This window comes from Mustela putorius, unplaced genomic scaffold (genome assembly GCF_011764305.1).
Source record: "Mustela putorius furo isolate JIRA1106 unplaced genomic scaffold, ASM1176430v1.1 tig00000151_pilon_pilon_pilon, whole genome shotgun sequence".
In the NCBI taxonomy this organism is placed as follows: Eukaryota; Metazoa; Chordata; class Mammalia; order Carnivora; family Mustelidae; genus Mustela; species Mustela putorius.
Genome location: NW_025421296.1, coordinates 15,476,530 through 15,496,271, shown reverse-complemented (window position 1 = coordinate 15,496,271; position 19,742 = coordinate 15,476,530). Strand labels below are relative to the sequence as shown.

At 36.1% G+C, this 19,742-nt stretch overlaps 1 protein-coding gene across 2 annotated transcripts in view; it reads right to left on the bottom strand.

Moving 5' to 3' along the window:
* Positions 1-1,855: 1,855 nt before the first annotated feature.
* Positions 1,856-19,742, bottom strand: part of PXDNL (peroxidasin like) — a 522,967-nt gene continuing 505,080 nt past the window's right edge. For both annotated transcript variants that reach the window (XM_045075802.1, XM_013048441.2), the window contains 2 exons: positions 2,994-3,107; positions 1,856-2,292 (listed from right to left, as the gene is read on the bottom strand). In XM_045075802.1, coding sequence (XP_044931737.1) covers positions 2,161-2,292; positions 2,994-3,107 — 246 coding nt within the window. In that variant the 3' untranslated portion in view covers positions 1,856-2,160. The remainder of the gene's footprint in view (positions 2,293-2,993; positions 3,108-19,742) is intronic.

The window sequence follows — 19,742 nt, the reverse complement described above, 5'->3', positions numbered from 1 at the left end:
ATAACATTTGCATTTGGACTGCAGAAATGGAATACAAAGGTTTCTATATCTTTAGGAAATACTTGAAATTTTTATTATGCACAATATTACTTTCAAAAATGAAACATTTTAAAAAGCACAAATTAATGAAATACAAATAAAATGAATAAAGCAGAAGGTAATCTGTATGATGATATTATAATCATATTTGTAAAGGTGAGTGAATTTTCAAATCATCAATTGACAGACAAGATTTCAAGTCCCCATGTTCCATTTTAAATGATAATTTGATTCTGTTATTTTGATAACTGCTTGTGTTTAATGAGCCAAAGATACTGACCAGGTGACATCCAAATTTAACATGTGGTCAGTGTATCATCATATGAGATATCATATAGGTCTTGCTTAAACTTAGGTAAAATGATCAAATGACAAATGAGTATGATGAGAAACCTGAACTATTACATGTGTTATTGTCATTTGCAGTATGTTTGCTGTAGGTTCAGAGGAACCAATTATACTTCCATGAGGTTTAGCTTCATTTCACTTTGTTGTGTTTTGAAAGGTTCCCAAATATCAAGCTTTGGGGACTTATTAAGTTTTGTCTTTAAAAATGAAATACAATTAGAAATTCTTTTGGACTTAAAAATGCATCAAACAGGGCTCAGTCGTTAAGCATCTGCCTTTGGCTCCAGTCGTGATCCCAGAGTCCTGGGATCAACCCCGTGTCTGGCTCCCTGCTTGGTGGAGAGGGGGACCTGCTTCTCCCTCCCCACTTCACCTGCTTATCTTCCCTATGTGTCTCTCTGTGTCAAATGAGTAAGTAAAATCTTTAAAAAAAAAATTAAACATCAAACTTTTAGAGCATATTGTTTTGTCCTTAAACTTTTTAGTAAAAAATTATTTTGAATCTTAGGAGGGAATCACCAATACATTTTAAAAATAATAACATTATTATCAAACTCTGAAAACATCTTTCCTCACTCATAATATTAAAACCATGAAAATATTTCCACTATAATGAATACTGCATTTTACATAATGCTTCTAAATATTGGGAGATTGTGCCCGGTGTGAAATGTTTATTTTGTAATTGGAAAACAGTAGTGTTATCACCCTGAGAGCCCCTTTGGGCAGGACACTACATGAAGTCTCTTCAAAGTCCTGCAACAAAGAATTTCTTAAAGAAATCTACCAAAAACTGCAAACAACCCCAAGTACTGTGGCTGCACCTTTTAAAAAAAGAATTTACTAAGTGAAACCCACCTAATTTACTAAATACTCAATTCCGAATATAACTAACCTATTGTCTATTGGATTGTATTTTAAATGCTATAACAGAGTGCCAAAATTAGAAGAAACCTCGTAACAATACATTTTGTTTAAGTCAAAAGCATTTCCAATTCTTCTGATAGTAAATTCATATTGTTCCTGGGAATTGCTCAGACTTGGTAAATTTCAATTTTGACATTTCACTAGTGATAATAATGACAAATGAGGGAAAGGCAGAAATTGAGCAAGGCTCCTTTGAAGGCTCTTTCCATCACAGTGTTTGTATTTTCCAGCCAAATGTAAAAATGGCAAACTCCACCAAATATACTTTCACTGAATTTTCCCTCATGCTCTAGAAGGTGGTGCCTACTGATGGTTCAGGTAAATACCTTTCTAGAAAAATCTAGGCATTTTTTTATGTTCTAGATGTGAGAGACGGAGTGGAGTGAGGAAAGCAGCATGGATTACATGAGCCAAAGTCATCACAGATCTTTCCAGATGTTTTCTCTGAATGTAAAACACATTCTGTCAAAACTCCTGGAGATCAGGATTTCTCAGAATTTTGAAATGAGAGATTTCTTTTTCCACAATACTCAGATTTAAAAAAAAATATTGCATGATTATTTTTTTAAACTTCTATGTACAGTATATAAAACCGGTAGCTTACAACAAGAAATATTTCTCACAAGAAAGTAATCCTTATCCTCTTTTTGGACTTTAATTTTGCATTACTTCAAGGTGTGTTAGCAAATGAAAAGATCCATACTTTATAGTATGCTGAAGGGTTAAATGAACTAATTTGTTTTAAATCAGTGTTTTCTATGCCAGGAGTGTGACTATAGGTTAAAAGTGCTTCACTGCCTTTTCCTGAGAAATTCCCCCATTCAGAGCTCAAGAGCAGTGAGCTGATTAGTGTTTCTCTGAGGAATCAGCTGGCATTCCTGGGCCTCTGCAAACTGGACAGCAGGTTCCTTTCACAAATTCAAGACTCGGACATGGAGCTGGAGGACACGTCTCTACTACACAGGTGACCTGGCCACTCTGAAAAGCAACATTCAAAGATTATTCCCACGTTTCTTACAGTAAAATTACCTTTTTAAAAATTTCTTATAATATGTAATCTGATTGGTTATCTCAGTATAATAAAATTACCCATGATATGAGCCTATTTATACATGTAGTTCCTATTAATGCTTTTTTTATACATTTGCATGAAAAAAGACTGGAAGTAGTGGCTTATAAAATGTTACCTCCCCAACCAGAGGGCATGGGGTGTGGAGAGAGGTAGGAGCAAATGGTATCAGCTATGTTCAAAGGACAAACTAAATAAGCTTTTTTTCTTTTGCTGGGTACTATGATAGTGTTTTTTAATATTTACCTAATGCTTTCAGGCAACATTTGTAGTGAGCTTGACTAGAGAATAAGGAGTTGAATTCAAGCCTCATTTCTGCCTTTATTTGTGTGATCTTGGGCAATGCTCAGTAAATGTCCTGAGTGTCAGCTCTCTCAATTATTAGTGAAAATGTGAAAAGCCCATGTCGTATTTAGCGAGCGTTCATGAAATAGTGGCATATTTACATCGATAATCAAAAAGCTCAAAATCTCGTATCAATACCTTGACTTTAAAAATATGCCTAGAATTTTTTCACAAAACGAACACATTTTTCTCTTTTGAATTTTTCAGGTACGTCTCAACTGGCAGGCTAGCAGAAGTAAAACAGGAGGCAGAAGTTGGCCTATACCTTACACATACAGCTAACGCAGTCTTCTTTCATCCAGTGCTCATTGTCTTTTCTTCGAATCCCTTTATCATCTGTGCATCCTGCCTGCCTGAGGCGTGCCTCCAGCTTGTTTATCTAAAAGAGGAGGTGAAGGAAAGGAAAGTGGGAATTGAAATCGTACCAACAGAGCAGATAACTAACACAGTTTGATGAAATGCTCTCTGTTCTGTAAGTATACACTTACGGCAAAAGAAACTTCAAAGCCAACATAATTTTTCTTAACATTATTTTTTACCCCAAACTTAATTAATCCAAGTCATCTGGTGTCTAAGCTAATAAATAGTTCCTTATATGTTACAAAATATTGAGTATGGGTCTAATATCTGAAACAGGTAAGTTTTAAAAGGATGGAATTAAAATCAAATAAGTAGAATTACACATTTTTAAAATCTTATAACATATATTAATATTAATTCAACAAATCAATATTTTACTTAATTTTGTACTTAGGTTATCATAAACAGCATTCCCTAAACAAATGTTTATTAGACTTCAAAGTAAACAATCCAGGGTGTCAAGAAGCTTAAGACTTAGTGGTATGACAGATCAATAAATCACAGTGCTAAGCCAATTAGATAGTGACAGTATATCAAAAGCAGAAGAAAAGCAGAAGATAAGCTTCTCTCAGTTCTGCCTCAGGAAGAAAGGGAGGCCTCACATGGGAAAAAGCATTTGAGCTGTTCGCAGACATGACAAAATCATTAGGAAAAACAACAAGCAGGGAAAAGGCATTTCAGACAAAAGGGGAAAAGTTTGGCCAAAGCATGAGCACCACAAACAGGTCAGTATCTCAGGAGCATAAACTGCTGGGGAAGGTAAAAGTCACAGGGGGAGTGCTTGTGGGAATCAAAGCAGCAAAGAAAATTAGGACCTTGACAGTCCTATAAATTCATTTAGATATTATAATTTCTAGACAATGGAGAAAAAATGCAGTCATCACATAATGGGAATATGCAGACAGACTATTGAAAGCAGAGAAACTTCAAGAAGATTCACATTGGCTCACCTGAGAAAGGAAGAAGCGAGAGTCAAGAAAAGCCTTTGAGCAGGTAGAGGTGTTTGGTTGGTTTGGGGGTAGGGAAAGAAAAAAGAATGCAAGACGATTGCAAAGTTCCAGGTTCATAAGGTGCATGAAGGATGGTGACGTTCACCAAGATATATTCTAGAGGATGCATTACAAAAAAGTAATGATCCATGGAGAAATTAAAGATACTGAATTGAGAGGAATTTTAGAAGGGATGAAAATAATGCAGTTTTACAAAAGAAGAGGCTAAATCCAAGAGCATTGAATGACTCGTGAATGTTGCAGCTGCAATGCTATGGGCTGAACTGTATCTCCTGAAAATCATATGTTGACACTCCAACCTCCAATACCTGAGAATGTGACTGTGTTTAGAGATAAAGTCCTTAAAGAAGTAATTATTTAAAATGTGATCCCTGGGGCACCTGGGTGGCTCAGTGGGTTAAAGCCTCTGCCTTCAGTTCAGGTCATGATATCAGGGTCCTGGGATCGAGCCCCACATTGGGCTCTCTGCTCATCAGGAAGCCTGCTTTCTGCCCCCCTCTGCCTGCTTCTCTGCCTCCTTGTACTCTCTGTCAAATAAATAAATAAAATCTTTAAAAAAAATCAATAAAATGTGATCACTGAGATGGGACCTAATCCAGTGGGACTGGTGTCCTTATGAGAAGTGGAGATTAGAGTCCAGACACTGGGAAGTCTGGGTGAAGATACAAACCAAGGAGAGAGACCTCAGAAGAAACCAACTCTGTCAACACCTTGATCTGGGAATTCCAGCCTCCAGAACTATGAGAAATTAATTTCTGTTGTAAAGCAGATACCACCTAGCCTGGTATTTGTTATGGCTGTGCTAGCAAACTGATACATGCTTCATGGGCTAGGGCTAGATCCCATATTTTCAAAAGAACTTTCTAGTGTATATCTAAGAATCATTATGCTTTTATCTTCTAGTGAATGTTCCTTTCAGATTCTCTGAACTCTGTTATTTGGTTGGAAATGATAAAATAATTTCAAATACTTGACCATGATTATTTGTATGTCACAGAAATTACTGTGCCCAAGAATAATTTGGAGACAAACAGTAGACCTGGAGACAAACAGTAGACCAGACTGGATGACTTAAAGACCATAAAAGCAATGATTTATTTTTAAATGGTTACTGAACACATGCTGTTTGTCAGCTAGTCCTAAGGGAGACTACAGTGATAAACACTCCTGGGTTTTTATTCTTAGGGAGACTGCAGTGTGGTAGGGGAGAATGAATTTCTGCAAAAATAAATATGATACAAGCCCAGATGTTGTATGCTATAAGAGTATATACACAATGATACAGAATTTCAAGGGAAAATAATAATTTTTAGATAAATGGAGTAGAAAAGGGAATAATCAGGGAAGAATTTACAATTTAATTAGCACTTGTGCTAGGCCTTGAATAAAGATGGCATTTGGTCATGGTAGTTTTGGTAGTACATTTCAGCTGGAGGGGAAGTGTGTAAAGGAAGTTAATAAAAGGGGAGGGTAAACAGTGAGTATGTAAGTTTGGAAAAAACGAGGGGTGCCTGGGTGACTTAGTCGGTTAAGCATCTGCCTTCAGCTCAGGTCATGATCCCAGGGTCCTGGGCTGGAGCCCCGTGTCAAGCTTCCTGCTTGGGGAGAGCCTGCTTCTCTCTCTCCTGTTCCCCCTGCTTATGCTCTCTCTCTCTGTGTGTTTCTGTGTCAAATAAATAAAATGTTAAAAAAAAAAAAAAGGAACATAGAAAACATGAAAAATGTTATTTGGAAATTAGATAAAAAGATGGGTTAGGAGTACATTTTCCAGAGCCCAAAATACCAATGAACTTGGAATTCACTAAGGAAACAAAATACTGATGTAAAAATTAATTATTTGATTAATTAACAAAATTTGTTGTACAAAATATTTTACTACGTTTGTGTTGAAGTAGGACAGTAGGATGGGCCTTTGAGGATAATTTAGTATTACAGTGCCTACACTTCAGAAGTGACATCCATTGTTCATTAATTTATTTACTACCCAATAGGATTCATAAATATCCAATATATGCCAGCTAAACATTGATGAATTAAAAGACTAAATCTCTGGCTTTATGTAAGTAGTGATAATGGATACAATGATAGGATAAATTAAAAATTATGGTGGAGGCAGGAATGATAGTGTTTTATAATGACTAGGTGTGGACCGAGTTAGTCATTACCTGAGCAGGGTCATGGGTGTGATAAATGAAAATCGTAAAATTCTGTAGACATATTAGTGATTATGGTCTAGAAGAATAAGATTAAAAAACACTTTTATTTCTAAAAATACTGAGAACATGTAAAACATTACTAAAGATGAGTAAGTTCCAAAAAATAAAAAAGAATAAACGCAATTCTAAGATACAGAAAAGATAAGGTGGTAACTTCTGTCCTCAAGGAGAAAAGTAAAGAAAAGCAAAACAGACAAATGATAGCAGCACATCTATTTTAAACTTTGGGCACTTAGAGCAATAATACATAACAATTAAGGGAAATAGTCTGAAAACTGTCTATGTATCATAAATGTAAGAGATATAATGCATGATGAAATTTTGTTCTGGAATTAATCTGAGTCAGGAATAAGAGGCACTTTGGTGGGGAGTAGGAAAAATATGCTGGACCATAACTTTCCTTTCCCTATTTCTCCATGCACTTATTGCTAATATACAGAAATACAATTTATTTTTGTATATTTATCTTATGTATCTTCTATCTTGTGACCTTGAAGAAATTGCTTATTAATTCTAAGAGTTGTCTGGTAGATTCTCTGCAATTTTCTGAGAGGTAACTATATCACCTGAAAATATTTTTCTTTCTTCCTTTGCAATCTGTAGACATTTTCCTTTTCTTGTCTATTGCACTAGGAAGAACTTCCAGCACTCTGTTTAATAAGAATAGTAAGAATGGACATCCTTGCTTTATTGGCAATAATAGGAGGAAAGCATTCAACCATTAACCATTTAAGCCTATTAATACAGCAGGTAACATTAGTTAATTGATTTTGGAGCATTAAACTGGCCTTGAATTCTCAAGTAAACCCCACTTAATTATGTTGTACAATTTTTTAATGTATTGCTATATTATCTCTGCTAATATTTTGTTAAAAGTTGCTGCATCCATATTCATGAGGGATAATTGGTATGTGATTTTCTTCTTTTGCACTGTCTATGTCTAGTTTGGTATCAGATTAATACTATCTTCAAGAATGAATTGAAAGTATTCTCTCCTCTGCTATTACTGGAAAATTTCTGTAAATTTTTCTTTAAATATTTGATAGACTTCTGAACATTTGAAGCCAACTGCACATGGGGATTTGGGGAGGAGATTTTTTTAACTAATAATTCAATTTCCTTGGCAGCTTTAAAGCTATTCAAATGATCTATTTCATATTGGGTGAATCATGATAGTTTGTGTTTTTTAAGGAGTTCGATCTAAGTTGTCAAATTTAGGTCTGAAGAACTTTCCTTCTTTCTTTCTGCCATGAGTTGATTTAGTTGTTGCTTTTCCAGGTTCTTAAGGTAGAAACTTAGATTAATTTTTTAAAAGATTTTTATTTATTTATTTGACAGACAGAGATCACAAGTTGCAGAGAGGCAGGTGTTGGGGGTGGTTGTGGGAAGCAGGCTCCCTGTTGAGCAAAGAACCTGACTCTGGGCTCAATCCCAGGACCCTGAAATCATGACGTGAGCCAAAGGCAGAGGCTTAAACCACTGAGCCACCCAGACACCACTAGATTATTGATCTGAAAGACATACCCTCTTTTCTACTGTATGTATTAGGGGCTCTAAATTTCCCTCTCTGTGCTACTTTATGCTAATTTATTCTTCATTTTCATGTTTCATTTCAGTTTGATGTATTTTTTTATTCCCCTTGAGACTTCCTATTTAACTTGTCAACTCTTCAAAAGTGCATTATTTCCTTTCCAAATATTTAGTCATTGTCCTTTTGTCTTTCTCATTTCTAGTTTTGTTATGTTGGGTTCAAAAGGCATGCTCCGTATAACTTGAATTCTTTTAAATTTAGTAAGGTTTCTCTTATGACTCAGAATAAAATCTATCTTGGTACTAGAAGTAGGCACTTGAATAGAGGGAGTATTCTGTTATAGTTAGATTGAATGTGCTATATAAATGTCAGTTAGATCCTATTGTTTGAAATCATTTTTACATTCTTCAAATCTTGCTGACTTCTCTTTTTAGCTATTCTCTATACTGTTGAGATAGGGTTGTTGAAGTTTTAACTAAATAGTTTTGACTATTTCTCTTATCAGTTTTATTAGTTTTTGCTTCATATATTTCAAATACTTTGCAGTTCTCTTGGTTACTGCATGTATATTTAAGATGTGTCTTCTTTGTGATTGGTTCTTTCAGCATTGTATAATTGTCCTTGGTAATACTTCCTCTGAAATCTATTTTATCCAAAATGAATTTAGCCACTCTTGCTTTAATTTAATTAATGTTGCATAATATATATTTTTTCACCATTTCACTTTCAACCTTCTTATATTGTTATTTTTGAAATCAGTTTCTTGTAGACAGGTTAAAGATAACCTATCTTTAGCATAACCTATGCTTTCTTAAATAGTTTATTAATATCTGTCTTTTATTTGGTATTATTTAGAACATTTACACTTAATATGCTTATTGATATGTTAGAGCTTAAATATATCAATTTATTCTTTGTTTACCATTTGTTCTGTTCTTCACTTTTCTGTGTTCTATTTCTTGATTTTCCTGATGGTTGCTTTAAAATCCCTGTCACATAATTATAATATCTCTGTCACTTTAGTATTGGAATTCACTGTCTTTTTTTTTTTTTTTTTTTACTCCATTTGAGATCTTTCTGCTTCTTGGCATAGTGAAAATTTCTCTGTTGAAATGTGGACATGTTGAGTATTATGGTATGACTTTGGATGTTATTTAAACCTTATGTTGTAGGTGTTTTCTTCAAACTGCTCTAGCAGAAGAAGGAGGGTAACACTGTTGCTGCCATGTGGAAGAAGGAGTCTGTGTCCCTCACTTGTCCTCTGTTGATGCCCAAGGGAAATCTCTTCCTTAATCCTATACAGAGCTAAAAGTCCTGGTTCCCTATTGGGCTTCCATTTACTACCTCGGAGAAAGTAGGTACATATTTTACTGTTCTGCACATGGCCTCCACTGACCACGGGGTGGAGAGGGGAAATGGAGATCTCATTACCAGTGGGAAGTAGTGGAAGTCCTAACTTTCCAATGGACCCCTCTGACATCACCCTAGTGGGGAGGGAGAGGGGTGCTTAATTATTTTGGGGTCAGAGTGGAAGTCAAAGCTCTCCACAGGGACTGTAATCATTTAAAAGAGATGAGAATCTGGGTTTCCTGTTTGGCCTTTTATGGCAGTAGCCTCATAGGGGAGTTATGTTTCCTAATCATAGGCTAGAGTAGATGGACGTCTATGCTCCTCATTCAGTGTTTGCTAGCATTGTGGTTGTGGGGCCAATGCTTTGTCTGTGTTTTTTGGCTGAGGTAGGATGGTTATTGTCTAAAAGTTTTCCCTAGGCTGTCTCTAGTCTTTGCCTAGAGAGAGTAAGGTTTCACTCAGCCTTTTTTTCCTCTTTACCTATTGTCATTTCAGAGTTGCCAAGCTAGCTACTTAGCTCCAAACTGGGTTGCTGAGGAAAAATCAAAAATACCTAAAACCATAGATGGCTTTGATGATATTGAGGTATGTGCCCTCTATCCCTACACTTTGAAGAGTTTTGATCAGGAAGGGATGCTGTACTTTGTCAAATGCTTTTTCAGCATCTATTGAGAGTATCATATGGTTCTTGTTCTTTCTTTTATTGATGTGTTGTATCACATTGACTGATTTGCGGATGTTGAACCAACCTTGCAGCCCTGGAATAAATCCCACTTGGTCGTGGTGAATAATCTTTTTAATGTACTGTTGAATCCTATTGGCTAGTATTTTGTTGAGTATTTTCGCATCTGTGTTCATCAAGGATATCGGTCTATAGCTCTCTTTTTTGGTGGGATCCTTGTCTGGTTTTGGGATCAAGGTGATGCTGGCCTCATAAAATGAGTTTGGAAGTTTCCCTTCCATTTCTATTTTTTGGAATAGTTTCAGGAGAATAGGAACCCACCACAAATATCATTCTCAATGGAGAAAAACTGAAAGCTTTTCCGCTAAGGTCAGGAACACGGCAGGGATGTCCATTATCACCACTGCTATTCGACATAGTACTGGAGGTCCTGGCTTCAGCAATCAGACAACAAAAGGAAATTAAAGGCATCCAAATCGGCAAAGAAGAAGTCAAATTATCACTCTTCGCAGATGATATGATACTATATGTGGAAAACCCAAAAGACTCCACTCCAAAACTGCTAGAACTTATACAGGAATTCAGTAAAGTGTCAGGATATAAAATCAATGCACAGAAATCAGTTTCATTTCTCTACACCAACAACAAGACAGAAGAAAGAGAAATTAAGGATGCAATACCATTTACAATTGCATCCAAAACCATAAAATACCTAGGAATAAACCTAACCAAAGAGACACAGAATCTATACTCAGAAAACTATAAAGTACTCATGAAAGAAATTGAGGAAGACACAAAGAAATGGAAAAATGTTCCATGCTCCTGGATTGGAAGAATAAATATTGTGAAAATGTCTATGCTACCTAAAGCAATCTACACATTTAATGCAATTCCTATCAAAGTACCATCCATCTTTTTCAAAGAAATGGAACAAATAATGCTAAAATTTATATGGAACCAGAAAAGACCTCGAATAGCCAAAGGGATATTGAAAAAGAAAGCCAACGTTGGTGGCATCACAATTCCGGACTTCAAGCTCTATTACAAAGCTGTCATCATCAAGACAGCATGGTACTGGCACAAAAACAGACACATAGATCAATGGAACAGAATAGAGAGCCCAGAAATAGACCCTCAAATCTATGGTCAACTAATCTTCGACAAAGCAGGAAAGAATGTCCAATGGAAAAAAGACAGCCTCTTCAATAAATGGTGCTGGGAAAATTGGACAGCCACATGCAGAAAAATGAAATTGGACCATTTCCTTACACCACACACAAAAATAGACTCAAAATGGATGAAGGACCTCCATGTGCGAAAGGAATCCATCCAAATCCTTGAGGAGAACACAGGCAGCAACCTCTTTGACCTCAGCCGCAGCAACATCTTCCTAGGAACAATGCAAAAGGCAAGGGAAGCAAGGGCAAAAATGAACTATTGGGATTTCATCAAGATCAAAAGCTTTTGCACAGCAAAGGAAACAGTTAACAAAATCAAAAGACAACTGACAGAATGGGAGAAGATATTTGCAAACGACATATCAGATAAAGGACTAGTGTCCAGAATCTATAAAGAACTTAGCAAACTCAACACCCAAAGAACAAATAATCCAATCAAGAAATGGGCAGAGGACATGAACAGACATTTCTGCAAAGAAGACATCCAGATGCCCAACAGACACATGAAAAAGTGCTCCATATCACTCGGCATCAGGGAAATACAAATCAAAACCACAATGAGATATCACCTCACACCAGTCAGAATGGCTAAAATCAAGTCAGGAAATGACAGATGCTGGCGAGGATGTAGAGAAAGGGGAACCCTCCTACACTGTTGGTGGGAATGCAAGCTGGTGCAGCCACTCTGGAAAACAGCATGGAGGTTCCTCAAAATGTTGAAAATAGAACTGCCCTATGACCCAGCAATTGCACTACTGGGTATTTACCCTAAAGATACAAACGTAGTGATCCAAAAGGGCATGTGCACCCGAATGTTTATAGCAGCAATGTCCACAATAGCCAAACTATGGAAAGAACCTAGATGTCCATCAACAGATGAATGGATCAAGAAGATGTGGTATATATACACAATGGAATACTATACAGCCATCAAAAGAAATGATATCGTGCCATTTGCGACAACATGGATGGAACTAGAGCGTATCATGCTTAGCGAAATAAGTCAAGCAGAGAAAGACAACTATCATATGATCTCCCTGATATGAGGAAGTGGTGATGAAACATGGGGGCTTAAGTGGGTAGGAGAAGAATAAATGAAACAAGATGGGATTGGGAGGGAGACAAATCATAAGTGACTCTTAATCTCACAAAACAAACTGAGGGTTGCTGGGGAAGGGGGTTTGGGAGAACGGGGTGGGATTATGGACATTGGGGAGGGTATGTGCTTTGGTGAGTGCTGTGAAGTTTGTAAACCTGGTAATTCACAGACCTGTACCCCTGGGGATAAAAATATATGTTCATAAAAAATAAAAAATTTAAAAAAAATACCTAAAACCAGGAAACAACATGTTATTTCTTGAGCCCCAAGGTCACTGGCCAGTATACTTCTTTCTTCTCTTCACCATTCTGAGTCTTCTTATGTTTGTTTATATGCGATGTTTAAGGTTTTTAGTGGTATGTTACAAGGAATAGGCAAAAGCACATTTACTTTATTTTCTCAGAAATAAAAAGTTTATCTTACATAACCATGTAAAATTTTGACTTAAATCACCCCAAAATTATTGTTCTATATAATTTATTAACTTGCTCTGCAAAGTTAATAATTTAATCAAAAGCTTAGCCATCCCATATCACTGCAATCTCCCCAAATAGCTGCTTAGTCAGAGTAGACAATACTGATAATAATATTCTCATTGTTCAGCTGCACACTGGTAGGATCCTTACTTACATGCATTGAATGGTGACCCCCAAAATTTGAAACTCAATGCCCTAACCCCCAGTACCTCACAATGTGGTATTATTTGGAAATAGGGACATCGCAAATGTAATTAGTTAAGATGAAGTCATGCCAGAGTAGGCTGGGCTCCTATTTCTATATGAATGGTGTCCTCATAAAACGGGTGAAATTTAGACACAGACAGACAAATAGGGAAAATACCATGTCAATATGAAGGTAGAGATTTATAAGACAAAGAATGCCAATGGTTGCCAGCAAACCTCCAGAGATAGGAGAAACACATGGAACAGATTCTCCCTTATCACCCTCAGAAGGAATCAACCCTGCTAACATCTTTATCATGTACTTTCAGCCTCCAGAATTCTAAGTCAATACATTTCTCTTGTTTAACATGTCCAGTTGCGGTTTTGTTATAGCAGCCCTAGCAGACTAATGCAGTTCTCATTAGAGACTTTCCAGATACAATCTTTTATAGTTTTATTTTTCTTTTAAGTAAAAGAGAAATTCTGGTGATTTGAATTTATAAATCTTGTTTTATTTGGGAATACCTAACACTTAGGAATATCTAACACCTAAAGATACCTTAGAGATAAAATCAGAAAAGTAAATGACCTAAGAACTTAAAATTTTTGCAAATTTCATCGAGAGAGAAAATATGTCCTTTAAAAAGTAGTATTACACTTTTCTTTTTGATAAGTCGGGCCAGGGGTTTATCAATTTTATTAATTCTTTCAAAGAAACAGCTCCTAGTTTCGTTGATTTGTTCTATTGTTTTTTTGGTTTCTATTTCATTGATTTCTGCTCTGATCTCTATGATTACTCTTCTCCTGCTGGGCTTAGGGTTTCTTTCTTGTTCTTTCTCCAGCTCCTTTAAGTGTAGGGTTAGGTTGTGTACCTGAGACATTTAACGCAATTCCTATCAAAGTACCATCCATCTTTTTCAAAGAAATGGAACAAATAATGCTAAAATTTATATTGAACCAGAAAAGACCTTGAATAGCCAAAGGGATATTGAAAAAGAAAGCCAACGTTGGTGGCATCACAATTCCGGACTTCAAGCTCTATTACAAAGCTGTCATCATCAAGACAGCATGGTACTGGCACAAAAACAGACACATAGATCAATGGAACAGAATAGAGAGCCCAGAAATAGACCCTCAAATCTATGGTCAACTAATCTTCGACAAAGCAGGAAAGAAGGTCCAATGGAAAAAAGACAGCCTCTTCAATAAATGGTGCTGGGAAAATTGGACAGCCACATGCAGAAAAATGAAATTGAACCATTTCCTTACACCACACACAAAAATAGACTCAAAATGGATGAAGGACTTCAATATGCGAAAGGAATCCATCCAAATCCTTGAGGAGAACACAGGCAGCAACCTCTTCAACCTCTGCCGCAGCAACATCTTCCTTGGAACAACGCCAAAGGCAAGGGAAGCAAGGGAAAAAATGAAAAATTGGGACTTCATCAAGATCAAAAGCTTTTGCACAGCAAAGGAAACAGTTAACAAAATCAAAAGACAACTGACAGAATGGGAGAAGATATTTGCAAACGACATATCAGATAAAGGACTAGTGTCCAGAATCTATAAAGAACTTAGCAAATTCAACACCCAGAGAACAAATAATCCAATCAAGAAATGGGCAGAGGACATGAACAGACATTTCTGCAAAGAAGACATCCAGATGCCCAACAGACACATGAAAAAGTGCTCCATATCACTCGGCATCAGGGAAATACAAATCAAAACCACAATGAGATATCACCTCACACCAGTCAGAATGGCTAAAATCAACAAGTCAGGAAATGACAGATGCTGGCGAGGTTGTAGAGAAAGGGGAACCCTCCTACACTGTTGGTGGGAATGCAAGCTGGTGCAGCCACTCTGGAAAACAGCATGGAGGTTCCTCAAAATGTTGAAAATAGAACTGCCCTATGACCCAGCAATTGCACTATTGGGTATTTACCCTAAAGATACAAATGTAGTGATCCAAAGGGGCACGTGCACCCGAATGTTTATAGCAGCAATGTCCACAATAGCCAAACTATGGAAAGAACCTAGATGTCCATCAACAGATGAATGGATCAAGAAGATGTGGTATATATACACAATGGAATACTATGCAGCCATCAAAAGAAATGATATCTTGCCATTTGCGACAACATGGATGGAACTAGAGCGTATCATGCTTAGCGAAATAAGTCAAGCAGAGAAAGACAACTATCATATGATCTCCCTGATATGAGGAAGTGGTGATGCAACATGGGGGCTTAAGTGGGTAGGAGTAGAATCAATGAAACAAGATGGGATTGGGAGGGAGACAAACCATAAGTGACTCTTAATCTCACAAAACAAACTGAGGGTTGCTGGGGGGAGGGGGTTTGGGAGAAGGAGGTGGGATTATGGACATTGGGGAGGTTATGTGCTTGGGTGAGTGCTGTGAAGTGTGTAAACCTGGTGATTCACAGACCTGTACCCCTGGGGATAAAAATATATGTTTATAAAAAATAAAATATTAATAAAAAAAAGAAACAGAAAAAAAGTAGTATTACATTTTATAGAAATATAATAGAAATTATTTTTAGTCTAAAATTCACTAAACACAAAGTATTGAAATCCTAAAGTATTTACTGGAATATTTAACTTAATTTAGACCAGTCCTATTAAGTAGCCATTATTCCTAAAGCCCACTTATTTTGTCATCAAAGTTTCCCACACTGGAAGGGGCTTGTGACATATTGCATTATTTTGTTCACAAAAGTCAACCGTCCTCTATAGTGGGCCTTTCTCCATGGACACTTTTGTGGTCACTCTCTCTGGGAGGAGTATTACTATCTCATCAGGTTTTGTTCTATAACACCCTGGTCAATGGCACATGAGCAGAGCTAATGTGGGTCATACTAAGGAAAATCTTTAAACACCAGTCCCAACAAGGATCTTTTTCTTCTACCACAAGAGAAGTATTTTCTAGACAGTGATGCTCCTATAGTCTGAGTCTGGAAATTTAAAATTTATGAAGCAGAAACATAGCTGAGTCCCAAAGAGCAGGAAATATTCATCAAGATCTAGGACATCCTGGACCATAAAGCAATGTTAAGCAACAATAAAAGAATAGATACCATACAAAGTGCACTTTTATATTACTGTGGAATTAAACTAAAAGTCAATAACAGAAATATTTGAGAATTAGGAAACAATTCAAATGATCTATGGATCAAAAGAAGAGAAATAAAAAAGAAATCCATACTTTTAAATAAATGGAAATGAAGATATAACATCAAAATTTGGTAGGTGCAGTAGAAGAATGCTTAAAGAAAAATTCACGGAATCAAATCCATATATTGTAAATGAATAAAGATATGAAATCAGTATTGGTATTTTGTGTATTCTTTCTTTTTACCCTGGTTAGTATCATTAGGGACTTATGAATCTTATTGTTTTTTTAAAAATCAGCTTTTGTTTTCATTGATGTTTCTTCTTATTTTTCTATATTCAATTTTACTGATTTCTGCTCTAAATGTATGATGTCCTTCCTTCATCATATTTAGTTTTAATTTTGTTGCTATATTTGTCTTAGTTTATTATTTTTCTAGTTTTGAATGAACTAATTCTAGTTTCCAGTAAACTCTAGTTTCTAGAGAAAAGCACATAAAAAAAATACATGAAAGTTATAACAGAGAACTATAAAACTGAATACGAGGAAACAATAGAAAATGAAAACAAAGCTAATTATTTAAGAAATCAATAATATTCATAAATCTCTAGTGAAACTAAGAAAACATAGAAAATACACAAATTGCCAACATCATAAATAAAATCATCACCACTAACCCCATGAACATCAGAAGGACAAAAAAATTAATAATATAAACTACTCTGGGCCAAAGATTTCATAACTTAGATGGAATAGATCAATTCCTTTAAAGACATAAATTATCAAAAGTCACATAAGAGAGAGATATCCTGGACAGCCTTGTATCTATTAAAAAATTAAATCAACTTAAAAACCTTCCAAAAAAGAAAGCACAAGGCTCAAATGGGTTCACTGGTGCTTTACACCTTGAGAAAAAGTAAAAGCAACACTCCACAACCTCTTCTAGAAAACAGAAGCAAATAGAAAACTTAAAGCCAAAACCAGGTTAAGAAATTATGAGAAAGGAAAACTACTGAATAATACCTCTCATGCATGTAGATGTAGATAGAAGTGGATTTAATCTAACAATGTATAACAACAACTACATACCATAACCCAGTGTGATTTATTCCTGGTATACAAGACTTGTTTAATATTCAAAATCAATTAGTGGAATCTATGATATCAACAGGTTAAAAAGAAATCATAGTTCATAATATCAATAACAAAAAAAAAAAAAAAGCTGACAAAATCCAACACTCACCCATGATAAAAACTTTCAGTAACTAGAAACAGAATTTCCACAAGTTGATAAAAAAAAAAAATCTACAACATATTTAATGATGAGAGGCAGGGTGCTTCCCCCATAAGACTGGGAACTTTTATTTTCTCAGTATTATTCAAATTTTTAGTCCTAGCTAATGCTATAAGACAATAAAGAAATAAGTAAGTGGTACATAGACATAAGATACAAAATTGCCTTTGTTCACCAATGACACAATTGTCTATGTTGAAAAACCCAAAGAAGCTATAAAACTCTCCTTTAAATGTTTTTAGTATATTCACAAAGTTGTACAATCATTACTACAATCAAATTTTGAAACATTGCATCACCTCAAAAAGAAACCCTATATGCATTAGCAGTCAAGTTCCATTTCGTTTTCCACTCCCCCAGGCTTAAACAACAACTAGTCTACTTTCAATTTCTGTAGATTTGTTTACTTTGGATAGTTTCTGTATCCTTGTGGTATGTGGTATTTTCTGACAGGTCTGTTTCAACTAGCATAATGTTTTTAAGGCTCTCCCATGTTGTTTCATGTATCTATGCTTGATTCCTTTCTATGGCCAAATAATGTTCCATTGAATTAAACCACCTTTTGTTTTATCAATTGATAAATATTTGGGTTGTCACCACTTTTTAGCTATTTTGAATAACACTACTGTGAATATTAATATAGCAACTCACATGTGGGTCTGTTTTCATTTCTCATAGGTATATACCTAGGACAGGCTGAGAATTTTCCAAAATCCTCATGTTCTGGTTGGTTTTGCTTAATATTTCTTTTCACAATTTCTTTTTTTCCTCTTACATTTTATCATAGGCAGCAAGGTTAAATTAGAATACACATTGAACACTTTGCTTAGAAATCTCCTCAGTGGGGGTAGGAGTCAAGATGGCAGAGAAGCAGCAGGCTGAGACTACATCAGGTAGCAGGAGATCAGCTAGATAGCTTATCAATCCATTGCAAAAACATCTACAAATCCAACAGCAGACTGAAGAGAAGAAGAGCAGCAATTCTAGAAACAGAAAATCGACCACTTTCTGAAAGTAGGACAGCAGAGAAGTGAATCCAAAGTGACAGGAAGATAGACCGCAGAGGGAGGGGCTGGTTCCCGGCAAGCGGCGAGCAACAGAGCACAAAATCAGGACTTTTAAAAGTCTGCTCCAGTGAGGGATATCGCTCCAGAGGCTAAACTGCAGTGAAGCACACATGGGGTCAACGTGGCCCCAGGTCCTGCAGGGTCATAGAAGTATTGGGGGTGTCTGAGTGTCACAGAGCTCGCAGGTACTAGAGCAGGGAAGCCAGCTATGGAGACTAAGCCAAGGAGTGAGCTCTCAGCTCGGGGTTAACTTGAACCTGTCGCAGGCTGGGTGACCTCAGAGTGCGCCCGGAAGCCAAGGAAACAGGACTGACTGAGTGCTTTTCTCTGAGGGCGCACTGAGGAGTGGGATCTGGGGCTATCAGCTCCTACCAGGACAGAGATTGGGAGGCCGCCATTTTCATTCCCATCCTCCAGAACTCTACGGAAAGCGTTTGGGGAACAAAAGCTCCTGCAAGCGAACACCAGTGAATTACTTAGCCTGGCCCCTGGTAAGGGCAGTGCAATTCTGCCTTGGGCTAAGATACTTGAGAATCACTACAACAGGCCCCTCCCCCAGAAGATCAGCAAGAAATCCAGACAGGACCAAGTTCACTTACCAAGGAGAACAGCAGAATTCCAGAGGAAGAGAAAGCAAAGCATGGATTTCATGGCTTTCTCCCCATAATTCATTATTCTTGCAGTTAATTTAATTTTTTTAATTTTATTTTTTTTCTTCTGCTAATTTTTTTTAAACTTTTACCCTCTCCTCTTTTAACTTTTTTAAGCTAGTTTATCTTAACAATACCTTTTATAAAAAAAAATAATAATAATCTTTTTTGAACCTTCATTATTATAGTCATGTTTTATCTTTCATTGTATCTAACTTTTTTTATATACACATAGGGCTTTTTTCTTCTAAAAAATTTGGGGTACAACTTCTAATACATCAAAATATACCCTAAATCTAGCTCTGGGCTTGTTCTAGTCTCCAGCCCAAGCAAAATCTCTCCAATTTCTTTTTATTTATTCTCCCAACCAACTTATTTTATCAACTCCTTTTTTAGAAATTAAAAAAAAAATTTTTTTTCATCTTTATAGGCATACTCTACCCCTTCATTGTGTTTACCCTTATATATGTTTTTCATTCTTTAAGATTTTGGGAGCTAGTTTCATCTAAGAGACCAAAACACACCAAAAATTAAGTGGGTGACCCTATTCTAGTCACCAATCTAATATATATATTTTTTCTTTTTTATATTTTTAAATTTTGTTTTATTTTTTTTAATTATTTTTCCTGAACTTATTTTTATCCTCTTTCTACCCTCCCCCCCCATGATTTGGGGTCTCTTCTGATTTGGTTAAAGCTCATTTACCTGGGGTCTTTGCCACACTTTTAGCATCTTATTTGCACCTTCATATATTCTTATCTGGACAAAATAACAAGGCG